Source organism: Nelumbo nucifera, chromosome 6 (assembly GCF_055504915.1).
Source record: "Nelumbo nucifera cultivar China Antique chromosome 6, China Antique-T2T, whole genome shotgun sequence".
Lineage (NCBI taxonomy): Eukaryota > Viridiplantae > Streptophyta > Magnoliopsida > Proteales > Nelumbonaceae > Nelumbo > Nelumbo nucifera.
Window position 1 is genome coordinate 40,310,279 of NC_142654.1, and position 27,121 is coordinate 40,337,399.

General features: G+C 38.1%; 1 protein-coding gene across 1 annotated transcript; it reads right to left on the bottom strand.

Annotated features, from left to right (window-relative positions):
* Positions 1-27,121, bottom strand: LOC104610633 (puromycin-sensitive aminopeptidase-like). Its single transcript, XM_010277347.3, has 33 exons — positions 26,823-27,121; positions 25,997-26,077; positions 25,827-25,868; positions 25,416-25,556; positions 25,095-25,170; positions 24,456-24,532; positions 23,815-23,931; positions 23,656-23,730; positions 23,456-23,563; positions 23,159-23,371; positions 22,983-23,044; positions 22,813-22,840; positions 22,627-22,713; positions 22,480-22,505; positions 22,009-22,072; positions 21,815-21,895; positions 21,306-21,353; positions 21,171-21,189; positions 20,994-20,998; positions 20,844-20,855; positions 20,685-20,741; positions 20,046-20,155; positions 19,888-19,968; positions 19,589-19,772; positions 18,072-18,220; positions 17,802-17,940; positions 17,549-17,695; positions 17,355-17,436; positions 17,063-17,238; positions 897-1,007; positions 695-811; positions 500-571; positions 1-373 (listed from the first exon to the last, which is right to left on the bottom strand). The coding sequence occupies exons 1-33, from the start codon at positions 26,898-26,900 to the stop codon at positions 293-295; spliced, it is 2,946 nt and encodes a 981-aa protein (XP_010275649.1). The 5' UTR covers positions 26,901-27,121; the 3' UTR covers positions 1-292.

Below are 27,121 nucleotides of genomic sequence, written 5' to 3' on the forward strand. Positions count from 1 at the left end.
TACTTTGAATCATGAAGTCGATATCATAGATAAATATTGGAGAGGAAAACCAAAAATACATATTTCCAGGCAAGTCAAGGGGTCTTGGTCTTCCACTCTTCCCATCTTGACATAAAAGGAGACAAAGAAACATCCTTTGTGAGTTTGTGTACTACAAAAAAACAAGCCAGACCTTATTTCTATATGATGGCACCTTTTACAACGCATGGTGCGCATCTATGCTTTTTTAAGGCTATCTCGAATCTTCTTAGAATACATCGGTTTCAACAATGGCAATAGCTTGGCAACACATTTATGCAGCTAAGCTTTTCGATGCAATCTCAAACACGTTCTCTGAAAGCCCATTAGTTGACAATATCATCTCTAGTTGTCCCTGTAAATACAATATGTATCACGTTACGATGCTTATAGATAAAGCAAAATCAATGTTTTCTTCCATACCAGCAGCTACACAATACACGAGAGAGAGAGAGAGAGAGAGATTGCAATGGTTAGTTACCTTAGCAAGTTTTTGCCTGGTCTCATCATAACGCCTCCATCTTGAGAAAGCAGACACCATCCGGGATGCCACCTGCAAACCATGCAAGTAAGGAGAAAACAAATAGATATGGAGTTAATTACAACTACGTTGGATTGGATGCATGTATAGAAAAGAACAATCAGGTTTTCAAGAGGTATTTTTTGCTAAACTCACCTGTGGATTTAGCTTGTCTAGCTGAACCACTACTTCTCCCAAGAATTTGTAGCCAGAACCATCCTTTGCATGGAAATTCACAGGTGATCCACAAAATCCTCCAATGAGCGAGTATACCTAACACAGGAAAAGAATAATACTTCAGTTGAAGCTCATACAAATTCAGATTAAACTTTCATCAACAGAGAGAGTATGCAGTCACCTTGTTTGGATTACGCAAGTCAAACGCAGGATGTTTCAAGAGGTTCCTAACATTCTCGACGTTACCATGAATGTCTGACATGGCTTGAAGAGCAAACCATTTGTTCACAACCTGAGTCAAATAATAATAAGAATGTTGTCAGTGTCCAAGGCAACATGATGACTAGACAGTGCCTAGACCACAAAGATGTATTCTAAATCGAAGATATTGATACAATCACATATATAAGTTAATACATACTGCGGATATGCAACAAAAGAATGATGTAAGGCATTTAGTTTATACTTTGCAAACATAAAGGAAGGTTGGGTAGGCTAATATAGGGAATTGTAGCCTTTGCTTCTCATAAAAAGAGTGCAACTTTGATTGTTTCAATCTGGTCTCATTTGTGGCAACTCCATACAAACAGATTGCTACTCATTGAAGTATCAAAAAGAACTCCTCAACTGTCTTGATTTCTGCATTGTTTCTATTGTACACACCATCACCAAACCATGTTTTACCACAAATGCATAAAGTAAATACAAACAAAATAAAGCACTTGTGACATCAACTTTATATGATCAAAAATAAATACAAACAAAATAGAAGTAACTTAGAAATAAATTTGTAAGTTCACTAGTCACCCTAGTCTATGTTTAGTGACCCCAGGCAACCACTATGATAAACAATAACCGTCTAGTTGGTGGTGCAGTCAATATGGCCCTCAACTGACTAGAGAATGTTTTGATAATACTGAAGATAATGTTATAAACATTGTACAAAAGCCTTGTTCTTTTGTTAGCAATAAGTCAACAACCACACCAGACAGAAACAGGTTAAGGTTAAAATGCGAGAAGAAAATCAGTTTCTCTCAAGTTGAAAGCTAACACTAAATCCATATGACAAGTATATATTCTATGAACTTGGATAAATACTGAAAAGCAAGATCGCTTATTCAACAGTTAATGAGACCAGACCAGTCTATATTGGTTTGTTAACAAACAAATGGCCATGATGTTTACAGTTTCAAGGCGGATATGGGTAGTTTTAGATCTTATGAGACAATCAAGAGTAAGAGTATATTCCCCATGCACTGCATGAAAAATTAACAGCAGATAAACTTGTTTATGCATTCTTGTTAGAGGTGAATTGGACTGGGCCTGGCGGGGTCAAGTTGGACCTCACCCACTTATCCCAAGGTGCTGGATCCAAACCCCATCCTGACTATGCAGGTTGGCAAGACATAAAAGATTAGCATCACAAAGCCCATAAACACAATAGGAAAAAACAAATGGGTCCTGTGCAAATACAGGGGCCTATGGGTGTAATGCCTTGTCCTGTTTGTGATTTAAAGGATACATAATGGTCAAGCCTGGGATGCTAGAATTCACCATAATAAACGTGTGGTATCTTAAAAGAAACCTTACATAGTCAGGTCATTTAGTAAGCTCTCCTAAATTACCTAGGAACCTTCCATATAGTAACCTAGTCTGTGGTTCAAAAGGAGTCTCCATATGCCTCTCCCCAGTCCCCATCCTTCATTGAAAAAAAAATAACTGAAATATCTGAGATCCAACCTTGTTCCATACCCAAATTTAGTGACTTTTTTTATCAGTAAAAAACTTTCATTAATAACAGAGAAATTAAGATACAATAGATAAAGATTGCAGAGGAATAAACTGCAATCTCCAGCAATCAGTTACGATTCAGCCCAATACAATGAAGATCTATTTGCCCCTTGTTTTAGTTGAACTTCCTTGCAAGGTGTGTCAATTTCTCTGAAAATAAACTTGAGCTTCCAAGGTACTGATGTGATGTTTTTGGCCCAAGAGATGACCAATAGTGAGTCTCCTTCAATTTCGAAGTCTGTTGTTCCTATCTGCTCAGTCATCTTTAGACCTTGAAGTAGGGCTAGAGATTCAGCCTGTATTGAGTCACCATAACCTATTGGTCCTGAGTAGAGAGTGCCACCACCACACCCAGATAATTTAGTGATTTTGGATCACCAAAAAGATCGACATTTGGAAATAAACCTGATCTAAACAACCAGAAAAAAGAAAGAAAGAAAGAAAAACCAAATGTATAAATAGACCAGGTATAGATCCACCCTGTGAGATCTGACCAGGATCCAAACCTGTGGACATGGACATGTATTTGGCTGGATCTGCTCTAGATCTGACTGTCTCATGACCCATTGCTATGTGATCAAAATAGATTCTCCCTTTAAGGACAACTTTTATATATATAGAGAGAGAGAGAGAGATGCTAACATCACTGGCCGAACAAGTTTGCATCAGACAAGGGCATTGGCATCAGGATCACATGGAGAATAAATTTACTCCAGGCCATGGTTGCAAATTGGAGCCAATTGTCTAATTCTATACCAAACAAATAAATCACAAAAAGTGTTTCACCAGGTGATGTACAGAAGGTATGATCAAAGGCTACACTAGTAACAATTTTTAAAGAAAACTGAAAAAGATTTGGACTTATAAATTTTAATCCTAGGGTTTGGGTTTGTGGGGCTAGGAAAAAAATTATAGAAGATAGCAAGGATTTATTAGCATTGTGGAACCATGTGATTTCTAGAGAGAAAATAGAGCTTTCAATATTTTGATATTTAGGTGGATTTTCTTCAAAATTTTTTGAAGGGTGCTCGGGACAGTATTGTGTGGACTCTCTTAAACAAATGGAGATTTTTTTTTAAGTAAAATAAAAATTTATAAAAAATGAGAGATTACAAGAAAGGTGACCAGAGGTCACCCAAGAGAAGAAAGAAAACAAACCTTCACCCTACCACAACCCAACTCCAATCTCACAGCATCACAACCAAAAAAACACCCCAACCAACAAATTTTCCAAACCAAAATAAAGAATAAAACACCCAACCAGGACAAACAAACAAATAACCATATTATCACAACAGGTTAGAAACTCAACCCCCCACCTCCCAGCTCAAAAGATAGACTACCAACTGAACCCAACAACAAAAATATCAAACCTCCAATAACAGACAAAAACTTACAACATGTGAACACTAAACTCCAACTTAACACTGCAGAATGATTTTGCTTGGTTACTCGGTTTCTCCAGTAAACAGAAATCTCCTTCTTTTATTAACTTTCTTTGTTTTCTTCAACTTCTTAATGGGCCTGACCCCAAGCCTTTGGATCTGAAACTCCATCTACACAATCTTGGATTCATCTGCAAAAGTTGCTCTTTGGTTCCTGTCATTGGCTTAGAGATAGTCTTTAAGTTGCATATGTCAATCCTCAATATAGATCATCAGATCTTAAATATCTGCTATAGGCTTATGTAATATAGATCATCAGATCTTAAATCTCATGGTGTAATTCCCCAAGTTGCATATGTCAACCCCCTGGACCCTCAGGGTGGCGGGTGCTGTCAGAGATCAGCATGGTAATATCCTTCTTAGTTTCACAGGCCCAGCAGGGGAGGGTAATTCTTTAGGCTCAGTTTGGAAGGAGCACAAAAACAAAAATGTACTGTACAAATACATACAAAATAATTCAAAATACAAGGTTTTGCACTCTACAAATTTGTATTTGTATTCCTTCCAAACTGAGCCTTAAGAGCAGAATTGCTTGCGGTAATTCAAGGTTGAGATTATTACAGCAGCAGGGGTGGAGAGATGCAATTGTTGAAGGGGATTCTCCAACTGTAATTTGTTGGGTGAAAGCTGAAGATCAATTACCCTGGGAGTTTAGGCAGCTGGTGAGGGGGGCAGTAGCAATTGGAACTTCATTGAATGCCCCATTCAATTGGGTTCCTAGGTCTTCAAATGTGTTGGCAGACTCCTTAGCAAGGGCAGGGGTGGGGAAAGAGTCTTTAGTTTGGGGTTGCCCAGGTCCGGCCTGTAATTTGTAAACTTTAATATGCTGGGTGTTGTTTTGTAGTGGTAACCATAATCCTTTGTATTATGTTTTTCGGGCTCTTCTCCTCTTTCTGAGAAGTTGGAGCCTCTTTTAACATATATTCAGTTACTTATCAAAACAAATCCCCAAGAATATTTTCTGTAATAATTAGCAACACTCGTATCTTAGCAACACACATGGTGGGGGTGGGGTCTTCTCCTCTAAAGGAACTATCTCCTTCACTCTTTGCACTCACTCGTTTTAAAAATGATCCAATTTCCAAATTCCTTGTTCCTTCTACCTCAAACAATGGATTTAATTGGGATTTGGGATTCCAAAGGGGTATAAGAGATTGTGAACTTCAGAATGTACTCACTTTACTTCAAACCTTGGAATAAGTTTACCTTGACCCGTCCAAGTCTGATAGCCAAATTTGGACTTGGTACTCTCTCAAGTTCTTTTTCTTGTTCTTCCTTTTTTGCAGCCTTGTCTCAATCCTCCACAAGTTCTTTGCCTTCTTTTCCAGTTAAGGAGGTACGGGGTAAGGCTATTCCTCCTAGGATTGGAGTTTTTAGTTTGGAAATTATTCATGGAAAGATTAATACTTGTGATCTACTTTAGAAAAAGCAGCCAAAATGGTGTTTATCCGCTCATTGGTGTATCTGTGCAAGCCCAATGGTAAGAGTTGCTTCCACTTACTAATCTATTGTCCTTTTACTGCTTTTATTTGGGAATGGTTTTTCTCCTTGTTTGGATGTAACTGGAATCCTCCAGTAGATGCTCAAAGCCTCTTTGCTCCAACTACCTTCGTGTGGCCAAAGAAGAGGGGGAGACTCATGTGGAGATGTACAAGAGCAGCAATAATATGGACAGTTTGAGAAGAAAGGCATTCAAGATTATTCTTGGAGGAGAGAAGTAAAGAGGACATTATTGAAACAATAACAATTAGCGTCACACATTGGCTAAAATCCTTAGAAACATTTTCAAATGTTTCATTGGATCACTTCATCAAATTGGAGGGAAGTGGTAGGTTCTTGCTCAAGTAAGACTACCATCAATTGCTGTTGGTCTCCACCAGGAATAGGGGTCATCAAACTTAACTTTGATGGTAGTAGCAGAGGAAATCCAGGACCCTCAGGTATTAGTGGTGTATTTAGATATGAGGAAGGCAAGATAATGGGACTATGTTCAGGACCAGCTAGGGTGGGGGACGCCCTTAAAGCAGAAGTGTTGGCTATGATGGAGGTATATGTTGTTAGAATGATTTGAGGATTGTTTCTGCTGTTATAGTTATTCCTGCTGCCAGTTCTAGAGTGTTGTCAGCTTGTTTATAGCTTTTGTTATTTTTTTATTAGGGTGTGCCACCAGGGGCAAATATGTATTTTCTTACTTTTTAATTTTAATCTCATTTTATGAAAATAGAGTTGGTTGCCGCCAGCAAGAGTTTTGGCTCCCGAAACAGTCTTTCTCTCCCCTCCTCTTCTTTCTTCTCTCTTCTTCTCTTCTTCTCTTCTTCCTTGAAGAAAACATGGTATCAGAGCGACTTCCTGGGCGATAGGAGGATTCTCTGTTCTCAGATCCACATCTCTTCTCATCAGTTTTTCAATTTCCTGGACTGTGAAGTGAAAGAACTCAATCAGACTGGTCAGAATAGTTTGATTTTGTTTTCTCTGGACTCTTCCTTGGTCGTAATACCAAGGAAACCCTAGCTGGTGACAGCCAATGCTGTGGAGACTTTGTTTTTGTTATGTTCAACCTCATACAGGTTCTGTACAGGAGTTGTGTGACTCCTTCATGACAGGTATGTGCTGTCCTTTTGTGGTGTGTGCCTTGTGTTGCCTAATGATGATTGAAGATTGATTTTCTTTTTGGTCTGTCAGTTGCTGGTAGTGTTTCAGCAGTGGTGTTCCATTATAGGAGGCAGATTGGTGTGTGTTTTGTGCCCTACTTGTGTGTTGGGTGGTAGAAATAGGGTGAAGACATTTCTGGGTACATCAGTGGTTCTTTTTTGACTTGAAGAACCTGCTTAATATGGCAGCTGAAGATTCAGCTTCATCTAGGGTTACAACAACCTGTGGTACAGCTGGTATGGGTGCTGATAATATGTTTTTCCCAATGCCAATCACCCCTTTGAATGATCTGAACTACCTAGAGTGGGACAGCTGAACATGATAGGTGGGACCAAGAGAATAGTATGGTGATGTCTTGGCTCCTTTTAGCCATGGAACCAGGTGTAAAGAAGAATTTATATGGGCAGAGACTACAAATGAAATATGGCAACAAGCCAAAATAACCTATTTTGAACAAAGACACTATGGTAAGATTTACTAGTTACAGGCTGAGGACCATAGTTTGTCAGCATATTATTCAGCTCTTACCTCTGTTTGGAAGGAGTTGGATCACTACTAAACTGTAGAACGGGAGAATGATGATGATGCCAAAGCTTATAAGAAGTTAGTATCTCAGCAGTGAGTCTTTGCCTTCCTGTTGGGATTGAACCCTGTGTATGAGCCTCTAAGAGTTCAGATTTTGGGAAGTCGCAAGTTGCCCTCAGTTCAAGAGGTGTATGCCTTGGTCCAATATGAGGAAAGTAGACAAAGTATAATGGTTACAAGTGGGGGAGCAGCAGGTTGCATTAGCTGCAACAAGTGGCACTAATGTAGGAAAGAAGAGTGATGCCAAGAAAGTTGATGAAAAGGACAAGTTATGGTGTACTCACTGCCGGCATTCAAGACATACTCATGATACATGTTGGGAGCTCTTTGGGAAACCAAAGTGGCTGTGAAAAAGGAAGATGAAGGTAAGGTGCAGGGTCAGAAGAAGTACAAATGTACAATGCAGCAAATGTGGCAGCTCAAGATTCTCAATCTACTGGTAATCCCGGTGCTACATGGGAACAATCCACAGGTTTTGACCTCGAGGATATCATGAACTCCTATAATCATCTGGAATCATATGGTAGGGCTTTACGTTAGATGGACAACTCATTTACTAGTACCCCTTCTACTTCATTTGCGTCTACATCAAGTAACGCAGCCTCTGCTTTCCCTGTTTCCATAGCCACTGATTCCCCTTGGATTATTGACCCAGGGGCCTCTAACCACATGACTGGTAAGCCAAATCTTTTCCAGCCTTACAACCTTTTTCCCAGAAGAGATAAAGTGAGACTTGCGGATGGATCATTCTCATCCATTACAGGCCAGGGATCAATATCTCTTCCTCATGGCCTCAACCTTAATAATGTGTTGCATCTTGCATGTACCCAAACTCCCTATCAATTTGCTTTCCATTAGTAGTATCACAAATTCTTTAAATTGTAGTGCAACCTTTTTTCCTAGTTCATGCATTTTTCAGGATCAAACTTTTGGGAGGACGTTGGTAGAGGAAGCTTAGTAGATGGTCTCTACACTCTCGACAACAATGTTGGTTCCTCAGTGTCATCTTCAGCTAGGTCATCTCCAGAGTCACATAATCAGTTGGGTCAGTCCAATAAGAGTCAAGTTTTTTTGTGGCATAATCGTTTAGGTCATGTGTCCTTTGAAATATTAAAGTGCTTGTTTCCTTTTTTTATTTAAGTCATGTTTGGTGTCATATTTTCAGTGTCAAACATGTCAATTGAGTAAACAATATAGAACAACTTTTCATTCAAGTAACAAAAGAGCGAATTTCCCTTTCCATATTGTGCATTCTGATGTCTGGGGACCTACTACTATAACTTCAGAGGGTAAACACAAGTACCTTATCACACTAATTGATTATTTTTCTCGTTATCAATGGATATTTCCCATGCGTACCAAAGACGAAGTCCCAAAGATTATAAAGGACTTCCAAAGGATGGTGTTCACACAATTTCATGTTGTGATTCGGATTTTTCAATCAAATAATGCAAAAGAATATTTCCATGGTGAGCTTAATGAATTTTTTGCTTCCCATGGATCTCTTCATAGGAGCTCATGTGCGAGAATAGTGCAACAAAATGGTGTTGATGAAAGAAAGAATAGACACCTTCTTGAAGTAGCATGAGGGATGATGTTGCATATGAATGTGTCGAAACATTTCTGGTTAGATGTTGTACCTAGTGTTGTGTATGTCATCAATCGCATGCCTTCTAGAGTATTTAACTACAAGTCCCCCCATTAGTTGGTGTTCCTTCAATCTCCTCTATTTTACATTCCTATGAGAGTGTTTGGTTGTCGTGCCTTTGTCCATGATTTGTCTCCTCGTGGCAAGTTGGATCCTCGATCTATTCCATGTATCTTCCTTGGCTATCCCTCCTCTCAAAAGGGGTACTGGTGTTTTGATTCCATTGGTCTCAAGTACTTTGTCTCTAATAGATGTTTCCTTCTTCGAGTCTGACCCGTTCTACCCTGCTTCTCAGGGGGAGAGTAGTACGGAGGAGGAAAAGCAAGTTTGCCAAGTTTCTCCTCTCTACTCCAGATCTAGCTTCGTTTTTTGTTTTTTTACGTACACATCGTAAAGGCCAGCAGTGTTCTAAAGATGTAGAGCTACCGAATACTGAGTAACCGACGCCATCAGATTCCCAAGAGGTAAGTCCAAATGAGCCAAGCACCCTTATCCCTATTGATTCCCCTATTCCCATTTAGGTTGTGGATGATCTTGATATCCCAATTGCTCATAGAAAGGGAGTCAAATCATGTACCACCAAACACCCCATTACCCACTATGTGCCATACCATATTTCCCCCTCATCGTGCCTTCTTATCTATTGTTGATAGTGCTCCCATACCCAAAAATGTGGCAAAGGCTTTGACTGATCCTAAATGGACAAATGCTATGAAGGAAGAGATTAATGCTCTCCATAAGAATCACACACACTTGGGAGTTGGATCTTCCAAAAGGGAAAGACCCTGTGGGGTGTAAGTGGGTGTTTACAGTAAAACACAAGGCGGATGGAACAATAGAAAGATGCAAAGCAAAGCTGGTAGCAAAAGGGTACACTCAAGTTTATGGTGCTGACTATGATGAGACATTTGCCCTAGTAGCAAAGATGAATTCAATTCGGGCTTTGTTATCATTGGTTGAAAATCTTGACTGGGAATTGCATCAACTTGATGTAAAAAAACGCCTTCTTAAATGGTGATCTGGAGGAGGAGGAGGTTTATATGGTTCAACCACCGGGTTTCTGTGCCAAAGGAAGTGAGAATAAGATGTCCAAGTTGAGAAAGTCTCTCTATGGCCTAAAACAATCTCCTAGAGCATGGTTCAATAGGTTTCATATGGCAGTCCAACAGGTAGGATTCAAACAATGTCAGTCTGATCACACACTTTTTGTTAAGAGATGACAAGAACATGTTACAGTGTTGATAGTGTATGTGGATGATATCATCATTAGAGGAAACTAGAACTCTAAAATACAAAAGCTGAAGGAGTTCTTGGCCTCCCAATTTGAGGCAAAGGATCTGGGTCCTCTAAAGTACTTTCTTGGGATTGAGGTTGCCCGCGGGGGTATCTTCATCTCTCAACGGAAGTACATCCTAGATCTGTTACAAGACACAAGCACGCTAGATGCAAAGCCAATGGACACCCCCATGGATGTTGATCACAAATTGGGTGGTTGTGATGGTGAACCTCTGAAAGATGTGAAACAATTTCAAAGACCAGTGGGAAGACTGGTTTATTTGTCTATGACACGTCCGGACATAGCTTATCCAGTTGGAGTTCTAAGTCAGTTCGTGCATTCCCCTAAGATACCGCATATGGAGGCTGCAGAAAGAATTCTCAGGTACTTAAAGAAGTATTAGGAATTGGCTTGCTTTTCAATAAGCACAACCATCTAAAAGTTGAAGTCTATACAAATGTTGGTTGGGTAGGTGCTACGGATGACAGGAAATCCACAAGTGGATACTGCACATTTGTGGGAGGAAATCTAGTGACATGGAAGAGTAAAAACAAAATGTAGCTGCAATGTCTAGTGCTGAAGCTAAGTATAGGGCTATGGCACATGGGGTGGCTGAAGTTCTTTGGTCGAAAAATTTACTAGGGGAGCTTGGGTTCCCAGTTAACAGCCCTATGTCTCTCTACTGTTATAACAAGGGAGACATAAACATTGCTACTAACCCTGTCCTCCACTCCTACACGACAGGACAAAACACATTGAAGTGGACAAGAACTTCATAACAAAGAAATTGGAAAAGGGTGAAATCTGCACTCCATATGTCAACTCCAAGGAGCAGCTGGCTGATGTTCTCACAAAGGGACTTCCATACTTGCGACATAATGAGCTATGCGACAAGTTGGGCATGATAGATATATTCAGCCCAACTTGAGGGGGAGTGTTGTTGGAATGATTTGAGGATTGTTTCTACTGTTACAATTATTCCTGCAGTCAATTCTAGAGTGCTGTCAGCTTGTTTACAGCTTTTGTTATTGCTTTTTATTAGGGTGTGTCACCAGGGGCAAATATGTAATTTCTTACGTTTTAATTTTAATCTCATTGTTATGAATAGAGCTGGTCGCCACCAACAAGAATTTTGGCTTCTGAAACAGTCTTTCTCTCCCCTCCTCTTCTTTCTTCTCTCTTCTTCCTCTCTTCTCTTCTTCCTAGAAGAAAACAATGTACAAAGGGTGAAAGCAAATGAACATAAGGAAGTTGATTGTTAATGGTGATTCAAAGTTGGTAATGAGTTGACTGCAGATAGAGAGGATGAAGTTTTGGAACTTCAACAATGAAAAGAAGAAATTTAGATGGTTAACAGGAAACATGGAAGTATCTTTCAGCTGGATTAAGAAAAGTGCCAATTCCCTAGCTGATGCTTTATCTAAACAAGGGGTGGGGAGAGAAAATATCTTCTGGGCACAGTTGTAAAAGAGAGAGCATGGTGTGGGGAGAGAGAAGATTTTATCTCCGATTAACCCTGCTGTGTATTTACAGTCCTTATACTCTAATTTTTTCTATTTAATGAATCTTTCAAGTTATTGATCAAAAAAAAGAAGAAGAAGAAAGAAACAAAAGTTGGGTTTAAACTCCTTTCCAAAGCCCCGTTGTTATGAAATTCCTCAAACACCTTCATCATATCACTCTTAATAAAATTCTAGCACCTTTTCTAAAACTCCATTATTAAACCATCTCATCCCAGTCCCTTATCTCCTTCAATCTAGCTTATTGCTTCTAGAACTTCTTAGAAAAATCCATCTCCAGCCAATTTGCTTCCTGAGTTGGCAAATTCCTAAGATTTAACCTATCCAGCCTAGGCCATTGCATCCATCTCTCCTTACATAACTCTTGATAGTTAATTGTCATGCCCCTGATCCTCCTGTCCCCTTAAATCACCTCTAGGGATGCAAACGGATCGGACCGGATTCGAATTGGGGTATATTCAAATCCAATCCGACATTGTTCATGTCAGATCCAATCCGATCCGATCAGATCTGATAGGACTCGATTTGAATTTGAATCCTATTGGTAAGTTGGATATTCGGATCTGATCCGATCCTACTTGTTTTCTTTAATAAAAAAATGAATAATATAACAAATTTATAAAAATGTAATATAAAAAATATATTTATAAATAAATAAATAACATATATATGTATTATATATTATTTATATTTATAAATATATAATATACATCAGATCGGATCTTCTCGGATCAGATAGGGGGTGATCCAAATCTAATCTGATTTCTGATCGGATCATATTATCCAATCCGATCCGAAGATCCGAACAGGGGTGATCCGAATTCGACCAAATAGGATTGGATCTCGGATTGGACCGGATCATGATCCGATCCATTTGCACCCCTAATCACCTCCCCATCTTCCTCCAATCTTTTATTATGGTTTTGTCTTCTTCACCCATTATCCATTCTATGAAAGAAGGATGTATTTCTATCTCCCTGTTTCAACCACAAGCACCTTGACCTCTGCCCACACTTGATTTCTTCTTGATAACAAAACTTGTCAAGCTCCATCTTTGTCTTGGTTCTTTTTTGTTTCTCCTCATTTGAAATTTCCCTTCTTCGGCTCTATCCACATTCCCTATCGTTTCCAAATGTTCATTCCTTTTTGGTTCCCTCCTCCAAAGGTCAGTTTGCTCCACCTCTTCAGTTCTGACCATAAGAATTAATTTCTGACTAAACACATGACTAGTAGACCCTCCTACATGACATTTTTCCACCATCTCTTCATCTGCTCCATTAAACCCTATTCTTCCAACCACATGTGTTCAAACCTAAATGGAGGGTTTTAAATCATTAGTATTCCTCTACAATCCAATAAAATTAGTGAGTGGTCTGATAATGGTCAAGGCAAAGCTTCTTGAGACATATTTGGAAAACTTTCCTCCCAATCCAATGACACTATAAACCTATCCAATTTTTCCAAGACTGGGTCTTCTTGATTATTTGTCCAGGTGTATCAAGCACCCGTTAATGGTAAACTCACCATCTCCCATCTTCTGATGACTTATGAGAACCCTCTCATACACCCACAGCTTCTGTTACAACCCTCTTCTCATGTGTGAATCTAACTATATTAAAATCCTCCCTCAATAGCCCATGGAAGCTCCCAGCTCTCCCTAATCCCATTCAGCTCTTCCCAGAAATATACTCTCCTGCTACTTTCATGTGGCTCATAAATTCCTTTCATCACCCAATTTAATTAATCCTCCACCAATTGAAACTGAATCAAGATTGAAAATTGCCCCTTTCTCAACTCCTTGAGTAGTTAAACAACTTGGATCCCAAACAATCACCATACCACCTGTTGTTCCTTCAGCTGCGATATCCTTAGGGCTACAACTTGGGTTGGGTCCCAAAGCTAGCCCAAAAAAGTCAGGTTGGGTTGGGTTAGGTTGAAGTTCAAGTAAGGGTTAGAGTTGAAAAGTATTAACCCAACTTAACTTTGGGCCGGGTTAGGGTTCAGGCCTTGGCCAACCCAACTTAACTTCGTATTTGTATGTATAGATATTATATAAACATGTATTTATGTAAGTACTAATATAAACATGTATATAGATAGATAGATAGATGTATGTACGTAGGCATTTGTGTGTAAACAAAATGCATATATGTAACTATGCATCCATAAGTGTATATTTATGCATCTAACTTTCTTTCTTTCTGCATGTATGCATGTATATGTGTATCAACAATTTTCATTTTAAAGGCAAAAGGGACTTAATATTGGGCCAACCTGAAATACAGGAGGGTAGTCAGGTGGAGAGGGACTTAATATTGGAGCTTAGGGAGAAGGGAGGGGACCTTTGGTTGAACTAGTAGGGGATCTGGGTTTGAAGAGAGTTGAACGATGTCAAAGTTTATTCCAAAAGGAAAGGGAGATAAGAAAGCTCAAAGGAAGAAAAAGTTGACTGAGGTAAAGAGATTGAAATATGATGTAGCAGAGGATTTAGAGGTTAGTGCAAGGGGGAAAGAAGGAAAGGTCAAAAGTAGAGGGAAAGGTTGGTTAGGGTGGTCTTGATATAAGTTGACATGAAAATAATTAGTTGGAATGCTAGGGGGGTTGGTAATGCTAGGAAGAGGCATGTAGTAAAGGATCTGCTTAGGAAGGAGAATGCCAATATAGTGATGATACAGGAAACAAAAGTGGCAAAAATGGATACAAGATTGGTGAGAAGCGTTTGGGGCTCTAGAGGTATAGGTTGGTCCTTTGTACCATCATGGGGCGCTTCTGTAGGCTTAGTAAATGTGAAGGACTAAGGTTGTGGAGTCATTGGAAGAATTAATAGGTCAATTCTCGCTCTCCCTAAAATTCAAGAATTCGGGTGATGGCTTTACTTGGGTGCTGACAAACATCTATGGTCCCAATAGATATAGAGAGAGAGGTGAAATGTGGGAGGAGCTTTTTGATATTAGGGGATTGTGGAATGGGCCTGGTGTTTAGGTGGAGACTTTAATGTTATTAGGTTTACTAATGAGAAATAATCCCAATCAGGTAGTCTCTACTAGCATGAGGAAGTTTAATGAGTTCATAATGGAGTGCAAGCTAAAGGAGATTCTTACTCAGTAGAGTTTGTTCACTTGGTCCAACATGAAAATTCCACCCACCTGCTCAAAGTTGGATAGATTTATTTTCAATCTAGAATGGGAAGAACATTGGGTAGGCTAGGTGACAAGAGCTTTACCAAAACTAGTTCTGACCATTGCTCAATTAGTATTGGAACTAAAGATTATCTAAGTGGCCCCAAACCCTTCAGGTTTGAAAATATGTGGCTTACACACCTTGACTTATCCATAAGGTAAAGGAATGGTGGGGAGCAGAGGTGAGGGGAGTGTGGTGGAAAGGTGTAAAGTTTCATAGGAAGTTACAAAGGCTTAAGTGTAAAACCGAAGAGTGAAATAAAGATCATTTTGGAAGAATTGAGGAGAAGAAATTACTTGTAACTTCTAAAATTGAGCAATTGGATGTTAAGGAGAGTCAAGGTTTGATAAGAGAGGAAGATAAGGCTTTGAGATGGTGTTTGAAAAAAGAATTGGACAAAATTTTACTGAGCAAAAAGATAAGTTGGAGGCAGAAATCGAAGCACCAATGGACCAAAGAGGGGGAATGGTAATACTAAGTTTTTCCATGCACTTGCTAATAGTAGAAGAAGAAAAAACTTTGTGAAGAAATCAGAAGTGAATGGAGAAACTTTGGTTGATCAAGAAGAAATTGCTAATTGTTTTGTGGCTCACTTCAAAACAATTTTTAAAAGGCAAGAGGATGTGGGAGCTACTTTAGAAGGACTGGAATGGCCTTGGCTGAATCCTGATTTGGCAAGAGCATTGGAAAGGGATTTTGATTCACTTTGGATTTTATTGGGATTGTTGGGAGATTATTAAATCAAACCTTTGGGCAGTCTTTGAGGAGTTTGCCAAGGAACACTTCATTAGTCCAGGGATTAACTCCACTTTCTTAGCCTTGATTCCTAAGAAGGGAAGTGCCATTCAATCAAGAGATTTCAAACCAACTAGCCTAGTGACTAGCATTTATAAAATTTTGGCCAAGTGTTGTCTCTAAGATTACTAGTTCTTTCTGTCTTAATAAGCCACCCCCAAGGGACATTCATTTAAGGAAGAAAGATCATAGACCAAATCTTGATAGCTAAGGAATGTGTGGATGATTTTAAAAGAAATGGAGAGAAAGGTTTGATGTGTAAGTTGGACTTGGAGAAAGCCTATGACTTGGTTGATTGGTCTTTCCTATTGAACACTTTGAGAAACTTTAGGTTTGGAGAGAATGGTGTAGCTGGATTGAAGGTTGTTTGAAAATTTGTCATTATTCATTCTTAGTTAATGGAGTGGTTAGAGATTTCTTTCTAACAACCAAGGGTTGAAGCAAGGGGATCCCCTTTCTCCTTTCTTATTTACCTTGGTAGCTGAGGTGTTCAGTAGTCTTATCTCAAGAGCTAATAGCTTGGGCCTTTTTAAAGGTTGGAAGATTGGGGAAGAGAGCACGGTTGTTACACATTTGTAATTTGCCGGTGATACAATAGTTTTTTGTGAGAGTGTTGATCCTCAAAAGGCAAGAAATTTGAAGCAAGTGATAAAATGTTTGAATTTGTTTCTAAATTGAAGATCAGTTTTGAAGAAAAAGATATGTAGTGGGGTTGAGCTTTGGGGAGGAGGAGATGGTTGGGATTGCATAGGCCTTAGGTTTTCCTACCACTAGTTGACCGTTGAAATATCTAGGTATGCCTTTAGGAGCCAACCCACAGGAAGGAAGCTTTTAGAGTCCAAATCTTGAAAGATGTACCAAGAAGTTATCAGCTAGGAAGAGGAATTACGTGTCTTTGGGGGGCCGTATTACTCTGATTTAGTCTACTTTAGCAAACCTTCTAGTTTTCTTCCTCTCGGTCTTTAAGATGCCACAAAGGGATGTGCTGAATTGGGAATTGGGACAAGGCTCCTTTTGAGTTTAAATATACATGACATCTATATATGCTAGCTCCAAGCAATTATGCTGGGTAAGCTGGACCTTGAGCCAGCATGGCCCAATGTTCACACCTATTTCTCCACCATTTGCCAAGACTAGAAATCGGTAGCATCTTTAAGTTGAGACAACTAAGAAATAAAGGTCCACATGTGGGCTTTAAAGAATATTTAGTTATTTACAAAACCACCAAGGTATCAGCAATTTGAATCAGTTTTGCTTTCATGTAGTAAATCTATTTGAGGAATACCCATTCATTCTTTTTATTTAATAATGAAATTGTTTAGAGATGTCATTTAGGCAATTTAAATTAGCAAGTGCCTTGATCGAACACAAACAACTAGGAGATGAAAGAAAAAACAACAAAGGCCTCATAAAGGCAGTTTGTTATTGTGATTTTGGAATGAGGGTGGGACTCACCAGATAGTCATGTTCCCACTTGGAATAGAAGTCAGCCAAAACATCATCACGAGTTTTACCAGGATTCTGGGCTATGGCTGCCAGAGCTGCAAACTGTTCTGTCATGTTTGTAGCAGATCTGTACTCGTGCAAGGCAAGCTCGGTGAATTCCATATCTTCAAGAGAAGCAAGATAAGCTATACACAAAGCAAAAAGGGAAAAAACGAAAAAAAAAAGGAAAAAAAATCAGCAAAAGAGCAGTTAGCTTTGGTATAAGTGATAAGTAGAAATTATGCTCCGTAGAGACTCATACCAAGAGCAACATTTTTCAGAGCACGCCTGACCATACTAGAATGATTAAACACATAGGCCTCCGAGCTTCTATTGTTTTGGACCTGTTATGTATAGAATTACAAACGAAAGTCCTGCAGAGATTCTAAGATAAAGGAAAAGGAACAAAAAAGAAAAGGAAATTCTCAGATTTTTATAACTCTAATCAATCCCTACCGTTTTGAGAAACTCTGCTTTTAATTCTGCAGCAAGCTGCTTCCTGATGAAAGATCGAACAGCATGAACAGCATCAGGATCTGCAACCTCCATCAGGTCCATGATCTCCCCTTCACCAGGCAGTGTTATCGCCTTTGCAATGAATTCCTAGAAAAAGCAAAGGCAAACAAAACAGATTAGGAAATTATGTTGTAATTTCATTGAGATGTCCCATATCCTGACAGAAACTGAGAAAAGCTATAGTTTTTCTTACTTTATCCAAACTTGAGTCAGAAAGTATGCTTTTGATACCAAGCACAAACTTTGGATTCAAAACCAATGGTTTATTTTGCTGGTAATCAGCCACTAAGCTGAGCATCAGTTTCCTTGCCAATACCTGCCCTGCTTCCCAACTGGATGAAAGAATTATATATTATAAATCATAAGATGCCTTCCTATATAGAAATAACTAAATAAGAAAGAAAATGCAGCCTCTCTCTCCATCAAAAACTAGAAAAAGGGATAATATATGGGAAATACCTACCGGTTGAACTCATCTGAATCATGAGCAAGTAGGAAAAATAGATCACTGTCAGTGAGATCCGAGTCAAGACGGACAGGAGCACTAAAACCCCTCAAGAGAGATGGTACTGGTCTCTCGGACAAATCAGAGAATACAAATTCTTCTTCTTTCTGCTTAATACCAATATACAAGTTAATCATATAGAATAGGGGATTTTCCATTTTGCATCACTAGATAAGTTACAAGGCACAGGTTCAACAACCATAAAAGAAACTACAAACATATCTAGTTATTTTTATCAGTTGGAAAACAGAAGCAATTTTTTCCATATTCTATCATTTTGTTGTTTGATTTATAACAATAAAATTGCACTAACCACATGAAGAAAGATAGAAAGAACAAACCTATTAGCCCAAATGGAAGGAGATAGGTCAAATCATCGCATTCATTCCCATCAAATCAGTGTTTTAAAAGCCATGTGAAACTTGAGGCTCACCTTGAAGAAAGGCTTTAAGGAACACAACCTGAGGCTCAAGCTTGATGCCGCAAAGATTGAGATGCCTTATGACAAGCACATGTTTTTCATGCACTAATTATACATGACAGAAACAATGCTGTGAAACTTGAGGCTCACCTTGAAGAAAGGCTTTAAGGAACACAACCTGAGGCTCAAGCTTGATGCCGCAAAGATTGAGATGCCTTATGACAAGCACATGTTTTTCATGCACTAATTATACATGACAGAAACAATGCTGTTTCTTTTATCCTGCAGTACTGTTCTCTGCTGCAGGTATCTTCCTTTATGTCATCATAAAATTTATCTCTGTTGCTTACCAAAATCAAAATGCACTGATTAAAGGAGGGATCTCATCATAAAACGGACTAAAAGACAATTTTAAGTTTTCCATGTGATTTGTTTAAATATTTAGTATCTACAAAGCCCACCAAGCATTTGTTTTACATTAAGAGATTCTAGCAATGCTAAAGGATTTGTATGAATAGAATTAGTTCTGTTTTTAAAGATCTTAATACTGTATAGTCCTTCAAATAAGATCCCGTGACATTTGAGCCTCATACTCAAAGTTCATGCCTCATGCATCACAAGATCTTAGCACATTACCTCACACCTCCACCTTATGTGCTCATGATCTTTTATATCCCCCAAAAGATATCATGCCAACATGGCACTATTACATATTCCACTACAAATTTTCGATGAGACGAAGATCCCCACTTGAAGCAGGCATTACATTGAGAGAGAAATGAATCCATGTTGGACAAGACTAAACCAAACCTGAATTTTTATTTAACTACCAAAAAAATATTTCATAGAAACAAGCAATATTGAAAATATTGAAAATCATAAAAGAAGTAGAATGTTGATATGCAACATCCTCTCCAGAGATTAGAAGGTCAACCTAACTGAAACCAAGATCTTACAAAACCCAGGAAACCTAAGCACTTATTTTACACCAGGAAGAAAAACAAATTAACTATAATAAGGAGATAAACAGATCACTTAGAGAATCAAATCTGACCTTTTTTACTTGAAGAACTGTAGTATATATAGGTTCACCATTTTTTTCTATAGATTTCAGCATCCCGTCATGATATACTGAGCTGAGAGGTATATCTTTCCCATTTGAGTCAAGAAGACCTAGTGCCACAGGAATGAACATTGGTTCTTTCACTGGCTGCCCTCGGGTTGGTGGCACCACTTGACTGTAAAGAAGACCATCCACATAAAGAAAAAATTAAAAAAAAAAAAAAACTTATACTGGTATAGTGAGGAAAAGTACAAAGTACATATATTTGCAAGAAAGCTTTAAATTTATACCTGAATTTCAAAGAATAACTCCGTGCTTCAGCATTATAAGATGAAGTAACTTTGACAAGGGGTGTCCCCGCTTGAGAGTACCTGAATTTTTTTTATTAGTTCATCAGAAACATCAACAGATGAACCATTCATGACAAAGTGATGGGGAATAGAAATACCATGATAAGAAATTAGAGAGATTTGCATCATTTGCATCACACATTGCAGCAAAAAAGTCTTCACAGGTCACTGCTTGGCCATCATGCCTCTTAAAATAAAGATCCATGCCCTGAAATGTGAGAAATATTCAGTATCAGATAAAAATTCTCTCCCTCTCCCCACCCCCACCCCCCCCCTCTCTCTCCCTGTGTGTGCACCAGCCCAAAGAAGAGAGATCCAGCACATGCTAAATAAATTGTAGCCCTGACAGAATACATCCCACATGTCATATGTTTCTATCATTTAAACACTACTGTCTATTATAGTAACATCATAAGTCCTCTCTTCTATTATATGCTAACTTGGTTCACACCTTACCCAGGGAAAATCTGTTCATATTTTCTGACCAGAACATACATTATTTAAAGAACTGGATCTCCATACAAGGAGGAAGGCAAATATTGGCTTAGCCAAGTAGACTTGGTTGCTCAGGTTGAGCAGAGCTTATATTTCAGGCTCAGTAACCTGGCCAGCTCAATGCTCCTTGTATCCTCTTTTTGGTTTGGCCTGGTTGATCACTAAGACTAATAGGTGCCTAAATACAAAAATGACTTTTTCCAAATATTTGAACAAAGGCAAACATAGATTGTAAATCTTACTTTACGGAACCCATGACTCCCCAGCAAGGTTTTATACATCCTGACAACTTCAGCACCCTGTGAAATAGGAGAACAAGAAGTCACCATCCATAGAACCCATAGATAGCTTACAAAATCCAGAGAAGAAAGAAGAAGAAATTTATTATCCAAAGTCCAAACCTTCTCGTAAACCTGCATCAAGAAGCCACCAGCAATAACAAAAATACCATTAGACATTTACATATGGAGGAAATGAAGGGAAATAATGTTAGAATATAGAAAAGAAATCTAAATCTAAAAGAGGAATATCATCATGTTGGTGAGACATACCGTTACTGCAGGTTAGAGTTGATAAAGGCGCCATACAGATTTGAATCATAATCAATCATAAGGTGCAACATCAGGCATAGTTTTCAAACAAGTGAAGAAAAGAAAAGGTTCAACTTATGAAAACTTCTGCATATAACCAGTATCCCCAGATTTAATATCAAGATTTCACAGACTTACCAGTGTAGAAATTGTCCATCTGTCAAAGAAAAAGGAAAATATCTCGTTACATGTAACAGCTGATGGTTAGAAAAACTAGGATTTTAAAGGAAGAACTTATTCTTTAGGAGAAAGGGTGTTACAATGACCACTGACCTTGATATATGAATGTGGACGTACAGGATGAGCCATAGGACCAGCATCCTGGAGAATACCACCAAGTGCAAGCATTAATATAGCAAGTTGATTATCATTAATGTAGCAAAACACAAATACATGAAAGGAAAATTAACTATAATTCTATTTATGAGGGTAGGCCTTGGCGCAACAGTTGGGTTGCTCCATTGCGACCTGGGTGACCAGGGTTAAAATCTTGGAAACAGCCCCTCTGTATGTGCAGGGGTAAGGCTGCGTACATCTGTCCCTCCCCAGACCCCACATTGGTGGGAGCCTCATGCATTGGGCTGTCCTTTATATTATTCTATTTATTTGGAAGTTAGACCATATAAAACATGGAGGAATCAAATATGTAAACAGGCATTCCTTCTGCAGGAAACAATACTTCAAACTCATGAAACAAGTTAACATAATTATGACTGAACATATAATAAAATGAAGGAACATAATAAAGATATCATTACTAGAAAGACAGCAAGCATTAGTACCTGAGGGAACTGGTAGCTGCGGAGCTTTGAAACATCTGCTATACGCTTAACAGTACGGCTACCCATGTCGGATGAAAATTCCTAGCAAACGCAGCACGATTCAGAAGCTCATCTCAAAAAGAATCAGGTGCATATGATGACACTTCTTATAGAGGCTAATAGAAAAACCAACTAGAGCAGAAAATGTCTCAAACCTGATCTCGAAAGACGGTCAAACCTTCCTTTAGGCTGAGTTGGAACCAGTCACGACATGTAACTCTGCCACAAGTTTTAGATTTTTAGGATAGCATTGCAGATGCAACAAGATAGTGTCATTTCCAGAAGTGAGCATTTTAATTTGAAAATACATTACTAAATACTTATCTATCCACACTTACTAACTTATACAAGCACACACTGAATCTTATCTATTCATTCATGTACATGGGTACATGCATACAGACACACACTGAATCTTGCTAGAGGGCATCCAAAAAAATTCTCAATTCAAATTCATAAAAAAGGACGGTTCATAGTATCAGTAAATTATCCTCCATTAAAATGAAACAAGCAGGACCAAAGCAACAAAGGTAAAAAAAGGAACCAATCAATATTAGATTAAATAATATTTTAAGAAAAAATGAGTTTTAGTAACTTAGAAGGGAATATTAAAGATATGAGCAAACCTGTTACCAGTCCAATTATGGAAATACTGCAAGAAATAAAAAACATAAAGGACAGGAAGAAATCAGTATGAATTCAATTCATCTAAGATCATATTCCTAAATGGCAAGCATCGAAGAGTCAAAAATCCTCAATGCAATAGAACATACCTCATGGCCAATAACTCCTAAAATTGCAGCATAATCTGCATCTGAAGCAGTTTCAGGAGATGCCAAGACAAGCTTTGAATTGAATATCTGTTGAGAAGCACTCAAAATATAATTTTCAGAGGGATAATTGGGAAAAAGAACAGGAAATGAGGTAGGTATTTAAAGTCTTTGAAGAATTAGCCATACATTTAAACTCTTATTTTCCATGGCTCCCCTGTAAACAAAAGCAAGAAAAAGATATAGTATCAGTACAAAGGTGGTGATGACTGTGACGGTTATTTCATCCTAGAAAATAAATGAACAGTCCAAACAGGTAGAGATGCAATAGACCCAAGCGAACCTGCCCTGGCACTTACATGTTGAAATCTGGAACAGCCACAATATTGAAGAGATCCAGGTCATACTCAAGACCAAAAACCTGTTCCCAAGTAAAGAAGAATAAAAGGAAACATCATAGTATTGTTTAAGACTCTCATTCAACTAGTTCCCTAGGAAATTGCAGACAAAAACAAGATAGAAGATGGAAACTGACATCCTCATCCCATTTCATGGCAGCCTTGAGTGAATACATGGCATGAGCTGTCTTTGCCAGATCCTGTGCAGGGGTCCAGATCCTTAAGGACACCTTCCGCCCTGAGCGAGTAATAAATGTGTCATCTCTACTTTCCAACTGTCCAGCAACCAAGGCAAACAAATAGCATGGCTTCTTGAAAGGATCCTCCCAAACAGCATAATGTCTCCCACCCTGCAATGGCATGAAATTATAACCACCAGGAGACAGTAGCATGAAAACTGAATTCACTAATTGCTGCAATAAAACAAGCATCACCTCAAGGTCTCCTTTCTCTATAAGATTCCCATTGGATAACAGTACAGGATACAGTGTTTTATCAGCTTCAATACGGCATGTGTATATTGCCATGATATCAGGACGATCCTAATAGCACAAAAGCATCCATTAAAGGAAATTCTCTAAAAAATAATGTTCAATAAAAATCCATATAACCAATTCTTTGTTACTGAACTGACCTGATAAAATGTAATTTTCCGAAAGCCTTCTGCTTCACATTGTGTGCAGAAGTTTCCAGAGGACTTGTAAAGCCCCTGCAGAAAAGGAAGAACTATTATATGAGGACTAATAATAGACATAAGCAGTATAGAAACCCACAGATACTAATAAACATTCACCTCTAAAGATGTATTATTCTGTGGATATATCTCAGTAACAATTTCCAAAGTGAATTTGGTGCTCCTTGGCAGTGACAGGAGTGTCAGGTGGCGTGAGTCCAAATGATATTCTTCTACCTACAAAGAATAAACAAATAAACAAAATAATTATGACAAATAACATAAAATAAGTTAGCAAAGCTCCTTTTTTTTGAAGCCTAGCAAAGCTCCGTATTCAAACAAATTACAAGATAAAAGACCATTTCTCCTCTAACTACCTGCCCCATCTCACTATTCCCCACCCCCACCAGGCCCACCTCCCTCCTGGGGCAGACTGGGTAAGGTTGGGGTTGGGAATAAATTGAGCAGGATCAGGGTGAAATTGACTATAACCTGTTGTCATCACAACCCTTAAGTAATATTTGATATTGTGTTTTGGGGGGGATAAATATTTGTTTGAGAGCATTCCCTAATAATGTATATATTGACATTGTCCTGGTATCATGATATAACAAGCCATAAGGTTTCAGAATCAAGAGTAAAGTAAAAGAAACATCAATATAAAAAATCAAAATATGGAAGAGCTTTTTTAACATTAAACTTCCAAAAAAAATTGAAAATAATGTCAATCACTAGGAAGGATAATATGAATAATTGCATACCTTCAATTCCTTTCCATTAACTTTAATTGATAGTAGCTTTAAATCTTGCCCATCCAAGACTAATGGAGATGCAATACCTGCTGCAGAAAACAAATGAATTGAAAAAAGCAAAGAATAGAAAAGAAGAACCATTTCTATGTGTTTTAGGGATGAAAAGCATCAAAGATGCAGAAGAAAATAGGTAATGAACACATGGCATATGATAGGCTACAAAGCAGGGCATCAAGTCTCATGATCCATGAGTCACATCTCTAAATGCATTGATCTCAGCACACATTTGAAAGAATGTTAGGTTATCTATCTAATGAGATCAAGTTGCACAATTCAAACATGATTTGAGCAAGCTACGTCTACAGACAAGTACAGGTGCATTGATGGGAATATCTTGTTTTAGGGGTATTTTGCTCACTGTTTAGATTGTTCACATTAGTTACATACTTATGCTAGATGTATGATTGAGATTTTTTTCAATCCATCACAGAATCTTACTTACAAGATTTTGACCATTTATCTGAAGAAAGCCAAATTAATTTCCATGTTTAGCAACCAAAACCTATTCTGAAGGGTGAAAAGGTCTCCTGTATAGATGATGCAATAGAATATCATGAAACTTGAAAAAAAAAATTTATTGCAAATTACCTTCCTCCCTGGGGAAAACAGTTATTTCTGAACAGACAATTGTTTTTTCCTCTCCCAGAGAAAAGTTCAATTTTACCTGAGTTACAAAGCAAATATGAAAGATCAATCTAATGATAGAACTTGGGCAGGAGTAACTAGAACAGGATGCAGATCAAGAAGTTCTTGTATCTTTTCTTTCACTTATTAATATATCTTTTCTTGCTGATCAAAAAAATGCCTCCATGAAGTACATAATCTAGGAGGGAATGCAACAACTGACATGCAGAGACAAGTAGAAATATCTAAATAATATGTTAACAAAACTCCAAACAGCCTACATACTGTCTGAAAATAGTAATCGGGCAACTTGTAATCTTTCAGAAATATCTCTTTTGGTGTATCCATTTTGGACTCCTCAGCCTGGTTTGGTGGTGTTTCTGTTGCAACTGAACAAATCAGCCTTCTGCCGGCTTGCTTAGTACTCTGGAACAAAGTTGAGGCATTCACACATTCAATAATGTTAACCACAAAGAGGAATAAATTCAATATATATGAGAAGTACAATAACGGCAGTTTCATGATATTGTGGTTTATTTAAATAATTAGTACTCTACTTATTAGAAACATCTTTATTTACTGGAGGGGCATCTGCAATGTCCTACTTCCTCAGCAAGTCCAATCAACTGATGATGACAAATATCATTTATGAATCAATTTGTCTAAGAACAAAAAGATCTCAAAACCAAAACTTACAGCTGATGAAAGAAATGAAGGTCTATTTCTCCGATGAGAAACCTACAAGCAAAAAAATAATAATAAGATGAGAACCAAATAACAAATTTTGTAATTCAGAAGTACACTTATTGGACAAGATGCAAATCATAATTGCATTCTAGCAATCCAATGCAGAATTAGTCGCTAACCTCTGGTCTAAAATATTGCCTGGCTCTAGAGAAATTCTTCACTGGCAGCTGAAAAGAACTAGCATGGCAAGTGGCCTTAATCTGCAATAAGGAACTCAAATCATTACAAATGTGAATAAAGTACAATCAATTCCCAGGATTATTTTACATGAATGATGCATGTATTTAAGGGGAACCAGTGTTTCCAACACTTAAAATATGAGCAGGAGATAGATGTATTAAGAAGTGATATGATCCCTCGACTCATTTCAAACCAAAAAGAAAGGGTTGACATTTGTAAATTTTCAGGAAAGTAGCAATGATAAGAATGTTTGAGGCAATCATGACTAAAATGTAAGCAAAGTAATAAAAAAATAGATCAAAAATCAACAAACACTGAAAGCATGTTTGGATGCTATATGGAATCAAAGGAACTAATTCTGACCCTTTATTGCATCTAAGAGGCACAAGCTAGTTATCTATAATGCAGGTACTTCCAGTTACCAACCGAAAGATAAAAAATAAGGTGAATTGAGGACCTCAATAAATAAACAAATCTGTGTTTCCTTGTAACCTATAAAGACCACCATATGAATGATGGCATTGTGAGTTCAAGTTCCTTGAACTGAAATGAAAATCATTTCATTTTACGTGGCATGTGTAAGTGTTATAAGTAATCACCAAAAGAAGAAGAAAACTAGGCAACGATATTAGTTCTTAACAACCAAACAAGCAAATACGCATCATCTTAATAGTAGAAGATGGCAAAAGAAATAAGCTGACAATGAGGATGAACCCATAAACAAGTTGTCACCAAAAAATGGGCAAATGAGGTTTGGAGAATCACAGGATATGAGGTGATTAAGCCGAATAGGCCCATCTTTGCAAAGCTCGAGCCTTTGTACGGCAGAACCAAACGAGCCATTTAATTGAAGTTCCTGATTAATCTACTGCCAATCCTATCAGTGCAACATCAAACTATTTCCAACAAAGCCACCCAAGGAACAAGAACGAGGAAAACCGACGCAAATTAAAACAACAACCAGATGAGTCAGATCCTAAAAACCTAATGAACCAGTAAGGAAAAAAAAAATGAACCCAAAAGGCCCAAACCCTCCTATCAGCAAACAAGGAAAATACACCCAG